Source organism: Formica exsecta, unplaced genomic scaffold, assembly GCF_003651465.1.
Source record: "Formica exsecta isolate Colony F162 unplaced genomic scaffold, ASM365146v1 scaffold482, whole genome shotgun sequence".
Lineage (NCBI taxonomy): Eukaryota > Metazoa > Arthropoda > Insecta > Hymenoptera > Formicidae > Formica > Formica exsecta.
The window spans coordinates 317,096-331,881 of NW_021852055.1; the positions used below are offsets into that span (position 1 = coordinate 317,096).

General features: G+C 35.0%; 1 protein-coding gene across 1 annotated transcript; it reads right to left on the reverse strand.

Annotated features, from left to right (window-relative positions):
- Positions 1–845: 845 nt before the first annotated feature.
- On the reverse strand, positions 846–2,192 carry LOC115241414 (craniofacial development protein 2-like). The gene has a single exon (XM_029817161.1). The coding sequence runs from the start codon at positions 2,190–2,192 to the stop codon at positions 846–848; it is 1,347 nt and encodes a 448-aa protein (XP_029673021.1).
- Positions 2,193–14,786: the final 12,594 nt, after the last annotated feature.

The following is a 14,786-nucleotide window of genomic DNA, read 5'->3' on the forward strand; positions in this document are numbered from 1 at the left end:
ACATACCTGAGGATGGAGATCTTCTTCCCGGCAATAGTGATTCCTTCGTGCCAATCCTCCAATGCCTTCCTCATTACATGCTTACCGTAGATATTGAACAAGATTGGCGAGAGGATGCAGCCCTGTCGAACTCTTCTTTCTACTTTAAACGGCGTCGAAAACAGATTATCCAGCCTGATTCTTGTATTATTTGCTTTATAGAGGTATTTGATAAGCATTACGAGGTGTTTGAGAGTTCCCATTTCTATCAGAATATCTCACAGATGCGGCCAGTCAACGTAGTCGAAAACCTTCTGATAGTCCAGGAAGCAGATGACCATTGGGAGTTGAAATTCGCGACTTTTTTCGATCATCTGTCGCATATTCAGAATCTGTTCTCTTGTGCCTTCCCCTTTTGCGAAACCAGCCTGCTCTTGTGGTATTTGGCGATCTAGAAAAGGTTTAATACATGTTAGTATTATTTGGAGCAGGATTTTACTTGCATTACAGACTACGGAGATTGTGCGATAGTTTTCACATTTTGTTGTCGGTCCCTTCTTATGTATGGGAACGAATATAGATGTGCACCAGTCCTCTGGTCAAATTCCGGTGTTCCATATTTTATTGCACACTTCGAATGCAGCCTGATTTCCCTCTATGCCCAAGCTTTGAAGTAATTCACTTGAAATCCACCCGTATCATATCCCGTCGCTTTATGTCTCTTTAGCAGGTTTATGGCTTCTTCAATCTCCGCTAGCATTATCTCCGGCTCTTTCTCAATTCGACTTAGGTCCTCATTCATCAGGGGTGTATTATCCATTTGTTCTTGTTGGTATAATTTAGAGCTAGGTATAATTATAGCTCTTCTACACCTCCAGGATTTGCTCGTTTATGGTTTCCCCTAGTTCGTTTTGGATTGCCCAATTTTTGGGTTTGAATTCTTGAGCTAGAAGCTTCACTTTGGTATATAGATCACGTGACTCATTACGATTTCCGTGGGATTCGATTTCCTTGCATATGTCCAGTATGTATCTTTCTTTGTCTCTTCGGCATTGGCGTTTGATTTCTTTGGATAATCTTGTGTATTGGTCTTGGGCACCATTTCTCATCTTAACAGCTTTCCTTTGCTTAATAGTCTCCCACGTTTCCTTCCTTATCCATGGTTTCTTAGGATTTCCTGTAGTGTTGCGATATTGCTGCGCCGCATGTATAATTTCCTGTTTTATACTTCGCCAAGAGGATTCAACGGTGTCACTTGATCTAATAATCGTAGTGGTCAGCGCTTTACCCACCTTTTCTCTGAAGCATTCCATTGCAGATTCATTTAGGATTGGCGATTTTACGGTTGTTTTCTGAGCATTCCTCAGACGCAGCCTAAGATTCATTGCTAGTAGCTGGTGGTCACTTCCACAATCAGCACTCGGATATGTTTTTACATTGGTTATCGATGATTTCCATCGTCTGTTGATTAGAATATAATCAATTTGGTTTCTTGTACGATCCCCCGGGGATCTCCATGTGTACAGTCTGCGTGGGTGATGTTTGAACCACGTGTTCATCACTGTTAGTCTGTGTTGGAGGCAGAAGTCCAGGAGATGCTCACCCCGCTCATTTCTCTCACCCAATCCGAAGCTTCCAAGGATCTGTCTCATATCGTGGTCTAAATTGGTTCTCCCTATTTGGGCATTCAAATCACCAATGATTATTGTAACTTCCCGATCAAGAATTCGGCTAATGGATGCCTCCAGTTCTCCATAGAAGTCTTCTATATCCTGGTCATCTGGCGTTGAAGTTGGAGCGTGGACCTGTATTATGTTGAGGACGTTGGGGTCGTTTCGCATCCTTAAATAAATGATTCTATTACTCACAATGCTGTATCCCAAAACTGCCTTTTCGTATTTCGGTGGAATAATTAGGGCCACCCCTTTCTTACTCTCCTCCTTTGGGCCTGAAAAATATATGATGTTGCCAGATGCGCTTCTAAAGTGTCTTCTACCTTTCCAATGAGTTTTGGAGAGGCCCAGGATATTAATGTTGAAATCCTCCATTTCTTTTTCTACAATTTCCAGTTTACCTGCGTGCATATTAAACCTTGCACGTTCCAGGTGGCAATTCCGTGCCGTTTCCGCAAAGATATTTTGTGGTTCAAAGTTCCAGTAGTCCATTTCGCATATGAGACCTGGTTCCTCATACCCATATGCCCGATAGACCATTTCACACTGTTCAACCCGGATCTTGAGCAGCGCCGATTGTCAGTCGGATCGCCCACTATTACATTCATCATCATTGTACTGACATCCAAAAATAATTGTTTTTAAGAAAAAGTATGTAATTATTTACAATATATTTTTTTAAACAATTATTTGTTTTTTTTTACACTAATTGATTTGTCTCGTTATTATGTACATAAAAGTATTACGGTAAGATTATCGAAAACTAAATATTTTACGAGATATTTTATTTTTTATATCAAAATATGTCAGATTAAGATATAAAATAATGCGAAAAATATTTAATGAAGATATACTTTATTATAGTGTTTTGAAAAGCTCTCGAGATAAGCTACAAGAATATACAATAAAAAATGGGGGGTTCCATTTAAAAAACGGAAATTGACCTTCAAATGACCTTGGAAATGACCTTTAATGTCAAATCTAAGGTCACTATTAGATAGCCCCCTTTGTTCCCTACAACTTTTATCCGAGTCGTTTTCTTTCAAACGTTGATCCTGAAAAGTTATGAGGGGAACTTTAAAAATGGGACACCCTGTATATACAGGGTGTCCCGCAACGTGATGTCCACACAAATCCAACGCTCAGGAAATTTTTCATTTAGATATCTCGTAACAATTCTGTTAAAGTGAGGTGGTACTCCATCTTGTTGAAACCACATTTGTGTTCTGATGTTTAAAGGCAGATCTTCAAGAAGTTCGGGCAACTGTTCTTGTAATAAATGCAAGTATCGTTCAGCATTTAAATGATCTTCAATAATGATGGGCCCTATTAGACGATTACCGATTATACCGCACCAGATATTCACTGAAAATCGATTTTGAAAATGTGTTTCAGTAATAGCATGAGTATTTTCTTCTTGTAGTGACCAAACGTGTAAGTTTCTATTATTTGTAATGCCGTCTCTCGTAAAAGTAGCTTCGGCGGTAAATAAAATTTTTGTATGTATTTGCCGATTTCTTAAAAGCCAGTGACAAAAATTGACGCGTGTAGGATAATCATTTGGTTGAAGAGCTTGAACATTCATAAAATGAAATGGGTATAAATCATAATCACGCAGTATTTTCCAAATTGTCGTTTTAGAGACATTAGTTTGCGCCGAAAGTCTTCTGATACTAATAGTAGGAGTTCTGTTCACCGTTGCTAGTATCGCATCCTCGACTTGACGATGTAGCTTTAATGGTCTCTCAAGATTTTTATTTGGGACCTTACCAGTAAATCTAATGCTTCGGTGGACATTGCTAAAAACTCTTTGATCTGGTACTCTGCGATTAGGAAACCGTCGGTAATATTTTGTTACTGTTGCACGTGCGTTACCATTACAGAAACCATAAATAAAATGAATATCGGCATATTCTTCATTGGAAAATGTACTCATGATTGGTAGGTAAGAGAAATTTATAAGCTATGTTTATGCGATGTTTTCACTTAAAACGACAGTCAATTTATTAATATTATTGCAGGAGGTACCGAGGGGTTAATGAGATTTTAATGAGTCAGGGAGGAAGGTGTGAAGGAATTTGCTAGAACTGGTTGTTTATTAACAAACGATATTTGTATCACAACTGTATCACTTTAATGATTAAATATAGGTTGCTAAGTGATTAGCAAATGAAGGCGCTGTTGTCAAGCAGTTGGCAAGCAACGAGACAACGGCTGCGCGCGCAATACAGATGGCAGCAGAAAGTCATGCTGAATTAGAAACCCTTTAATAAGAGACTGGCCATAAGAGGGCCACTTTTGATTGGTCCGGCATTTTTCGTCAACTCCCGCTCATATTCAAATTTCAATTACTCTATTTATTTTAAATGTAAATAATATTAAATGATAAATATTATAGAAATACTAAAAACTAGTTTTTATATTAATCTAAATAATTTATGTTAAACAATTTTTTATATTTAATGTTTTCTCTTAATTCTATAAAAAAGAGTTGATATACAAAAAGAGGTGATATAAAAGAGATAATAAGACACTAATAAGTTCCAATAGAAATAAAAGATAAAAGACAAGATTCATAACATCACTTTTAATTAAATTAATAATACATTTTTGATTAATTTTATTAGAAACATGTTATTTGACCTCACAAAGATACGAATTCTTTGTAGGTGTTCAATTTTGACGACTAACATTTTTGACCCATGAGGTCATCGTTGAGGATTTCTGGGAAATATTTTCATTATATGTGTAATCTTTCGATGATGAATTGTTGCAAAATTCTGCTAAGCATCCACCCATTTTTATGAAATTCTAACACACAACACGTGTCATTTTACACCGACATGAATTGAAAGACACATATATAAACAAACACGTGCCAGACATTTGTGTGAGTGGAAGAGTGAGATAGCCTATATTTCTCTCTCACTCGCAGGATTTTGACGAAACATGGACGACACATTCTTATTGCCAGTCTGTTATTAGAGGGTCTCTAATGCTGAATGGGTTATAAGCCCTATAGCGTCTTACATTATCTTGTGTGGCAAGTGTGGAAAACAATGAATTATGTCGAGTATGAAGTTGCCGCATTCGCTATGGTCTAGGACTAGGACACCCTGTATAATTGATATTTTATACTAGTGTAAAAGATTTTTTACGTTATCACTATTAGATATTTTGTGATATCAATTATTTAAAAGGAATATATATACATATATACATATATATATATTGTATTATCTATTTATACTTACGGGATATTAAAAACATATCATGTTATAGTTTTGAATTTTCTTGAACTTGGGAAGGGAAGGAGAAATATTACATTGTATTTTAATGTAAATCATAATTTTTAACATAGATAATATTTAATTTTACGTGGAGAGAGCAAAAAAAGCAAATTTATTGTACATATTTTATCACAATTGCACGTTTTTATAACTTTATATTTGTTGGTAGTGTTTATGAAAAGATATATTACTGACAACCATAATTTTTTATGATAAAAATTGTACACAAACTAAGTCACTATCAGGTAATCGCTTTTTAAATAGTTAAACACTTCAATAAGTTTAAAGCAATATTTTTTTGGGAATATTCTCAAATTTCATCTGTGATAAAAAATTGAATTAATATAAGAATCATAAAAAAGTTTATATTTTTTATGTACGATTACTATAGATCATCTTAAATTAATTTTTTTATTTGGTTATATATATATATATATGTATGTATCTAATAGTGATAACGTAAAAAATCTTTTACACTACTATAAAATATCAACAGTGTTACATGCAAAATATAATATCTTTCTGTGTAAAGTTTAATTGTGATAACATGTTAAAAATATTTACATTATATATAAGATACTTTACGGATTAGTATAGCTTATGTTGTAACTCGCTCTCTACGACTGCTCGTAATGCTTTAAGTAAAATTTGTTTTTATAAACAATGTTTTTAAAGAAATTTGTGTAAAATTTTCTTCTGAATTTTTCAATGTTTCTCAAATTCAAAGTTTTTCCGAATAATTATACAAACGACGATATTATTTTTGTAAGTAGAAAGAGCATTTTACAAAAAGCATTTTGCAAAAAGCGTTTGGTATCGTAGTTGCTTTTAGAGAAAGTGAATTATATGAATACAAAAAATACAAAAAGTTACTATTCCAAATAATCTTACGCATCGTATTTCCCCCGACTACATATTTTATTAATATAGAGAGATGTCTAGAAAAAGTCGATAATTTGCGAAATTGTCAATAAAAAATCTATTAGAAATTTTTTTATTTCTAACGTTGCTCATGTGAAAAAATATGAAACGACAATCGACAAAGACGACGTTAACAATAAAAAAATTTTGATTTTTGTGATTTACTGATTGCTTGCATAAGCTTTAGTCCTACGACTTGCTTTCTTTCTTTTCTTTTTCTTTCTCTAAGTATCTATAACTTTTAAAATATATATTTCTTCTCGTAATTGAAAATTCATTATCCAAAATATTTCGTATTCAATCTATAAGACTTTTAATGATAACTGTACTAATGAAGAATTTTTAGTTTTCATTTAACAATGGAAAATTTATACGCAATTGATATTGATGTTGTGATAATTAAGAAATTAAGAAACAGAAATCTTTTCAACAACTTTTTGATTATATATAAGTACATACACAATTATGCCATAAAGTACAATTAATCCATATATATATATACATTTGTGTAACATACATTATATCATAAATAAACATAACTTTTTATCGATTGCTCATGTAAGTGTTGTTACTGAAATCTTTCACTAGTGTGAGCCACAACTCTTTCTCAATGCAAATCCTCCTCTTATCGCTGACAATAAATAAGCGCCTCTATCTTATTAATATTAATAATAATAATAATAATAATAATAATAATAATAATAATAATAATAATAATAATAATAATAATAATAATAATAATAATAATAATAATAATAATAATAATAATAATAATAATAATAATAATAATAATAATAATAATAATAATAATAATAATAATAATAATAATAATAATAATAATAATAATAATAATAATAATAATAATAATAATAATAATAATAATAATAATAATAATAATAATAATAATAATAATAATAATAATAATAATAATAATAAATGGAAAGAGGACAGACGGGGGGAGTAATGGTAGGAAGAAGGAAGATATGGACGCTAATGTATGCGGACGACATAGTTTTACTGGCGGAGAGAGAAGGCGAGCTGAAGAAAATGCTGAGGAGATTTAAGAAATATTTAGAGAAAAAAAGTCTAATATTAAGCTCGGAGAAGACAAAAGTGATGGTATTCGAAAAGGGGAAAGGAAGAACAAAGAAGAGGAGATGGAAATGGGGAGAAGAAGAATTGGAGGAAGTAAGAGAGTTTAGCTACTTAGGATACATTATGCAAAAAAATGGAGGAGCGGAGAAGCATATCTTAGAAAGAAGAAAGAAAGCAATGATTACAATGAAGAAAACGTGGAGCATAGGAGAGAGATTATTTAGGGAGGACTACATAAGAAGAATGAAGATGTTTGAAGCATTGGTGGAGAGTGTGAGTTTGTTTGGAGCCGAAATATGGGGATGGAGGAAAGAGGAAAGACTGGACGGAAGTCAAAGAAAATACGTAAAATGGATACTAGGTTTGGAAAGGACAACGCCGAAATACATAGTAGTAGAGGAAGGAAAGTTAGTGAAAATTAAAGAGAAGGCGCTGAAAAGAGCACTAAAGTATGAAGAGAAAATAAGAACAACGGGGAAAAAACTGGTGGAAGAATGCTGGAAAGAGAGGAAGAAAGAGTGGGGGGCAGGAAGAGAAGGAAAATGGGCGAGGATAAGGAGGAAAATATTAGAGGAGGAAGGAGATGGTAATGAGATAAGGAAAAGGAAGCAGAGAAAAGGAGGAAAACATAGTACAAAGAATAATAGGGAAGATAAGAGAGAAAGAAAAAGCGGAAAGAAGAAAAAAGATAGAAGAATCTACATACAACAGAGAATACAGGAAGCTAATAAAAGAAGAGAGAGCAGAATATTTAAGTAAGAGAATGAAGAAGAAAAATAGAAAAACGATAGCAAGGTTCAGATGCTATAATGAAGTAAGAGAAAAAGAATATTGGAAAGCAGAGGAGGAAAAAATATGCAAGCTATGTAAGAAAGAGATAGAAAGCATGTGGCAGTTTTTTTATCCCTGCTTCATAAAAAGTAGCAATACGAATACAAAGTCAATAGCGCACGGAATCTTCCATCTCATCGTTATTGGGAAATCTTTCTCCTGCTAAGGCTTTTTTAAGAGATCCAAACAAATCCATCATATGTGAGAATGCATATCAAAAATGCATCTCCTTCTATTGCATGACGATCCAAAAGCCTCTGAGAGATTTCGGTCCTTACAGCCTTTTGATCTGCATTCGAAATTCGAGACACCCATCGTGCAATAATTGTTCGAAATCGTAACTCATTCTCAATGATTGTTTACACAATTCCAATAATAAATATGCCAATTCTTTTACTAACTTTACGAACAGTTATTCGTCGGTCGTCTTCAATAAAGTCGCGAATTTGTTGAATGTTCTCAGGCGTAATGCTCGTCCTTGGTCGACACGCATAAGACAAATTTGCAACTTCTTCACGACCTTCACAAAAAAACTTATGCTATTTGCATATTTGAGACTTTGATAATATGTTTTTATTAAACTGTACACGTAATCTGCACAAAATTTTAGCTAATTTAACATGTTTGTGCATTAAAAATTTAATAATTATGCGTTGCGCAACCGAAACAGGCACTTTCTGTTCACTCATCGTGCTTACTATTAAACAAACGATTGTAGACACAAACGCGCAGCTTAGAGCGAATCTAGACACATCTACCAACAGCCCAATATTGTCACAATAACGAGCGTTAAAGTATCCTGCTCCTATTCAAAAAATCTCGTTTATATTTGATCGACCTACGTATATTAATAGATTATTTATATTTTTAATATTTACTTAAAAAAAAATACGATACACATATATAGATTTTTTTATAAAAATGAAAAAAACTTTTATCTACACACACATATTGTGTGTATACATATATATAAGCAGCATATATTTTCGATGGATATACATTGAAGCTCACTCTCACCTTCCCTCCTTTTCCCACCTTCCCTTTTTGCCATGATTATTGTATGTTAGGTCGCTGTCGAGATCCTATGCCCGCGAGCAGTTAAACCGCGTCGTGAACAGGAATTCTTTCACGTCGAGTCGAATAGCTATCTACAATTCGGGCGTGTTTCCATTTGAATGGAGGAAATTTTCGATTTTTTTTATTCCTAAGAAAGACTCTAATAAATACCGTCCTATTTCTCTAGCGCAATGCACGCTGAAAATTGCGGAAAGACTGATTAATAATCGAGTGTGCTGATGGTTGGAAAAGAATCTTTTTCTTACCAATAGTCGGACTGATTTCAGAAAAAACAGGTCATGTCTGGACAATGTTGCGATTTTACATTCGGATATTATTAATGGCTGGTATAACAATAAGGACACACTGGCACTTTTTTTTCTACAATGCGTGAGAGAGAATTCGAGATGAAATAATTATATTTAATATTTTATATAATTTCTGTAACATTTTCTATTGTGCATTTTTTTATTTTTGTAATTCGCATTCTGCTAGATTAATTACGTTTCTAACATAAGACAGTGTTTCAACTGCAGTCAACTGAACCACTCTACCAAGTTCTGCACGAATACTGCTAAATGTCTTACTTGTGGAATGGACAAACACAACGAAACAAATCACTGTTCGAACATCTTTTGCTGCATAAATTGCAGGGCAATCACCGCTCTTTGTTCAGGGAATGTCTGGAAATTATCGTGAAGAGGAGAACCACGGAGTTAATGGCTTTGCAAAATATCGACTACAATACGACAAGAAGATTTATTATGCAGAGTTCTCCGATTGCAGGTTAATCAGCTGGTAATGTGGAGACTAGAGCTTCTCAGATAAAGATATACCGTCGCGTAACTTGTCTAGTTTCCCTGTTTTGTATAAACCGTCTTCTAACAAGACAACAGACCTTCTCTCCACATTTTTACGGGATAGTTTTGCGTCTATTACGGCTCATAAAGCGAAAGGAGAATGTTTAACTCCTAATTTTGCCCTTCCGTCTAGCTCTAAGTTACCGTTGTCAGATTGGGCAAGAATTTTAAAATTGCTGGAATTGTTGGCTAAATCTGAAAACATTGAACTGTTACTAAAATGTCTGGTGGATAAAATCCCTAATTCACAAACTATTTAATACTTATAAATATCAATATTTTACAGTGGAATTGTCAGAGCCTTTGGAAAAAACGCCCTGAGCTAGAGATGAGGTCGAAAGACTATGATATTTTGATTCTCTCGGAGACATGGCTGGGACTGGAAGACAAATGGCCCCTGAGGAACTTTGACGTCATTAGATCCGACATATATCTCGTCGTGGAGGCGGTGTAGCGGTTCTGGTAAGAAACGACATCAAATATCAAATTATTAATAGACTTTATAATGCAAATGATAAGCTAGAGGTTTGTGGTGTTAAGGTCATAATTGGATCTAAATCTATAAAAAAAATTTCGATGTATAAACCGCTACAAACATCTTTATCTCAACATGAATGGCATCTCTTTCTCTCTCAATTTCAATATGATGTTAGGAGGTGATTTCAATGCCCATAATATTGCGTGGGAAAGCTCACACACTTGTCAAGAAGGTAGAATGATCTTGGAGGCGTGCATGAATCAGAACTTCAATATTCTTAACAATGGTTCTGTCACACATTTTGCGACCTCATACTCACAGGGTTTGTCGATTAATTTATCCATTACGAATAGTCCGATCTTTACGTCCTCTCACTGGGAAGTCCTTAACGACTCTTGGGGTAGTGACCATTTCCCCATAAGGATAAAGGTGATTGGCCACACCGTTAACCGCCTACGCTTTCATGCATCGAACAGCATTCACAATAAAAAGGCTGATTGGAAGGAAGTTAGATACTGTCTTTCGTTATGCGTTCAAAGTTATAAAGAATTAATTATGGATAGCTCCATCGACACTCAATCCAAATATAGCACGTTTATGGCGATTATTGAAAATGCTATACGCTCCAACACCTCGTTTAGGTCATCCCAAGTATGCAATTCTTCAAATCAATTTAAATATAAGTCCTCACCCTGGTGGAACTGTGAATGTGAAAAATTAGCTAGACTGAGAAAAGCTGCTTTTCTCAAATTTAAATATCTCTCTTCTATGGAGAATTTTTGTTTGTATAAACAGGCGGACGCTATAGCTAAATCTTTCTTCCAAAAAAGGAAGAAACAATATTTTATGGAATTCTGTGATTCTCTGAACAGATTCTCAAGCTTAAAATATATATGGCAGAAAATAAGAGCTATGGGTAACAAATTTCACAGAAGAGAAACAGCAAATGCTTATGACGAGTCTTCTTTTGGTATTATCTCCAGTCAGATAGATGTATTATGTTCTCCGTGGTACTCTCCCGAACCTTTGAGATTAGAAGATTCCTTATACAATTTTACATCTTTTCCATCTTTTTCGATTGAGGAACTCAACCAAATTATCGATGCGGCTAGATCTGATTCGTGCCGGGCAATGACAGGGTAGACTATCGGATGTTACAAGCCCTTCCTCGTATGATAATGTTTTATGGGATATCTTAGTGAGGAAACTAATTAATCTGGAATTACCACCATCTTTTATTAAATTTATTTTCAATCTCACGTCGTTCAGAGAAGTTCAGTTTAAGTATGGCGACATTGACTTAGTTAATCAGACATGTGTATAAAAGCTTGCCCCAAGGATGTATTCTAAGTCCTATACTCTACTCCATTTATGTGGCGGATCTTGAGAACCAGTTACGCGTTATTCCGAATATCAAAATCCTGCAATACGCGGACGATGTCTGCCTATATATTACCCATGGGAATCGAGCTTGTGCTACTGCAAACATGGAGAAGGCTGGCAAGAATGTGGCGGACTGGTTAGATACTCTGGGCCTATCAATCAGAACTTCAATATTCTTAACAATGGTTCTGTCACACATTTTGCGACCTCATACTCACAGGGTTCGTCGATTCATTTATCCATTACGAATAGTCCGATCTTTACGTCCTCTCACTGGGAAGTCCTTAACGACTCGTGGGGTAGTGACCATATCCCCATAAGGATAAAGGTGATTGGCCACACCGTTAACCGCCTACGCTTTCATGCATCGAACAGCATTCACAATAAAAAGGCTGATTGGAAGGAAGTTAGATACTGTCTTTCGTTATGCGTTCAAAGTTATAAAGAATTAATTATGGATAGCTCCATCGACACTCTCGATGTCTGCCTATATATTACCCATGGGAATCGAGCTTGTGCTACTGCAAACATGGAGAAGGCTGGCAAGAATGTGGCGGACTGGTTAGATACTCTGGGCCTATCTCTGGCTCTGGATAAGACTCAGTTTTACATTTTTAACAGAAATACGAGCAAGCGTGACCAACTTAGATCAGTTCAAGTCAGTAATACAAGGATTCAGGCTGTGCCCCATATACGATTTTTAGGTGTACTGTTCCAAAGTAACCTCAAATGGAACGCCCATGTGGATAAAGTAATGATAAGCTGTATCAAACCGCTTGCAATTGTACAATTTTTGAGGTCCACTTGGTGAGGTACTGACCCGTCCATGTTACTTACTTTGTACAAGAGCCTCATTAGATCAAGGATGGAGTATGGCGCCTTCATCTGGTTTAATGTTCCTCAATACCTTAAAGTAAAATTAGAAACTCTTCAAAACCGGGCGATTCGCACTGTTATGGGTTACAGGTAATCTACCCCAGTTAACGTCATGCTGGTCGAAGCTAGGGAGCCTAGGTTGGAAGACATGTTTAAATTTCTTGGCTGTAATTTTTTGTCTAGAATGCTGACCCGTAATACAAATACGTTAACTCCGATCTTGGAGTGTATTTAAACATTTCTGGATTGCCCTACGAATATAGTTAAACTCTCGCCTCCCTTTGTATATAACTGTTTCTTAATTACCTATCAGCAAGCTCATCTAATTTTTAAATCAGCTATTCCGGTGGACAATTTGTATCTTCTTGCACTGAAACAACTCATGCCTCGGATCTCTTTTCTGGAAGGTAAATTAATTCAGAATGATCCTCACCCTTCCATAGCTTTCTCTCGTTTTTCCCCATATTAGATAATGAGACTTACTTCTTTACTGATGGCTCTAAAACTACAAACCTCCCTTTTGCGGGCTTCGCGGTTATCGATGCATCTAATGATATTACTTATCGCTTTCCCACATCGTGCAAAGCTTCGATCTTTTTATGTGAAGCTATGGCAATCATAATGGCGCTTAGAATCGCGTTAAAGAGCCCTGTCAACAACAAAATTTCTATATTCTCTGACTCGAAAAATGTGTTACAGGCATTACTTCCCAGCAAAAGGAATAAGAATACATCACATTTAATACTAACAATTCTTGAATTACTGGAAAACTTCTCAAATGCCGGCTGTTATGTTCTGGATTCCTGCTCATTTAAATATCGACGGTAATGAGAGAGCGGATCGCGCGGCCAAAAAGGCCGATATATCAAATAATTTAAAATAATTAAAAAAAAGTAAAAAAATGTTAACAGTATAGATGGTTTTGAACCTGGGTTTTCGCTATTAGTGTACTCGCGCTTACTCCCTGCGCCAACGACACTGTTCGATAAAGTGTTTTTCTTTATGTCTTACAACCTACATTAAAATTTCTCCAAATTTCTCCAAATTTCAAATATAAAAAAATACTGCTTACAAGGCGCATTGAACGAAAAGCTCTTACAGGGCTTAACTATATTCAATGAAGATTCACCACAAAAAAGGAGATCAAAATCGGTGAAGAGTCAGCTGCGATCTCTCCTTGTCAGTATTATTTCATTTATAAGTGAATTATTATCTTTGTAAATCTCTATGTTGCGTTACCAACTTTATTACTTTTATATTCAATTTATGTTTCCAACCCTAATATTGTTATATTTGTGTCCCCTTTTTTTCCCTTTCATCTGCTGGCTTTGTTTATATTTTTGCGTCTAACCTGTGATATTAAATGTATAGTTTCTAAATGATTTGTACCACATAGGCTAGATGGCATTGCCAAGGCCTCCCTCCTTTTGTCCAAATAAAAAAATAAAAAAAAATAAATAAAAGCAAGACACAGACGGAAGGTAAGACACTGGATAAGTGGGTAGGAGGAGAGGAGGAGCACGCAGGAAATTTGGAAAAAGTAATAGAAAAGATGTACGTAAAAATGCAAGAATTTATAACGGAGCAAATGGAAAAAATTAGGAAAGAATTAGCGGAGGATAGAAGGGCAAGGGAAGAGAAGAGGGATGATAAAAGGAATAAAATGGATAATCGGCAACACGGAAAAAGAGGTGGAAGAATTCGTAAAAGAAAATTTAAGAACAGAAGTGAAAGTGCAAAAGGCATATAAGATAAAAATAGAAGAAAACAAGGCGATTGTAATAGCGAATTTAGATAATTGGCAGCAAAAGAGGGAGATAATGAATAAAAAGAGGAATTTAAGGCCAAGCATGTGGATAGAAGATGATTTGACGAAAGAAGAGAGAGAGGTACAGGGAAAGCTAAAGGCATTAGCAAGAGAGAAAAAAGAGAACGGAAATAAAGTAAAAGTAGGATATATGAAGATATACAGGGTGGTCCATTTTAAAAGAGCCAGTCAAATATCTCGAAAAATATGGAAGATACGGAAAAACGTTACAGACAAAAGTTGTTTGGTTCGAAGGGGGACATAAGATGGTGCCATTGATGTATTCTTGGATAGTCATTTGAAAGTCACATGAAGGTCACTTTCAATTTCTTAAATGGAAACCTCCATTTTTTATTGCATATTCTTGTAGGTTATCTCGAGAGCTTTTAATAATGAGACAAATCAATTAGTGTAAAAAAATAATTGTTTTAAAAAATACATTGTAAATAATTACATACTTTCCCTGCGCGATTGTGTGCGTATGTAGTAGGCGCCGGTCTTACTGCACATATCTGTGATTGTCGTGTATTTCGTGAT

Bases quoted from the DNA above. Each gene is read 5' to 3' on its own strand.
- LOC115241414 (XM_029817161.1), bottom strand. From the start codon at position 2,192: ATGGTCTATCGGGCATATGGGTATGAGGAACCAGGTCTCATATGCGAA.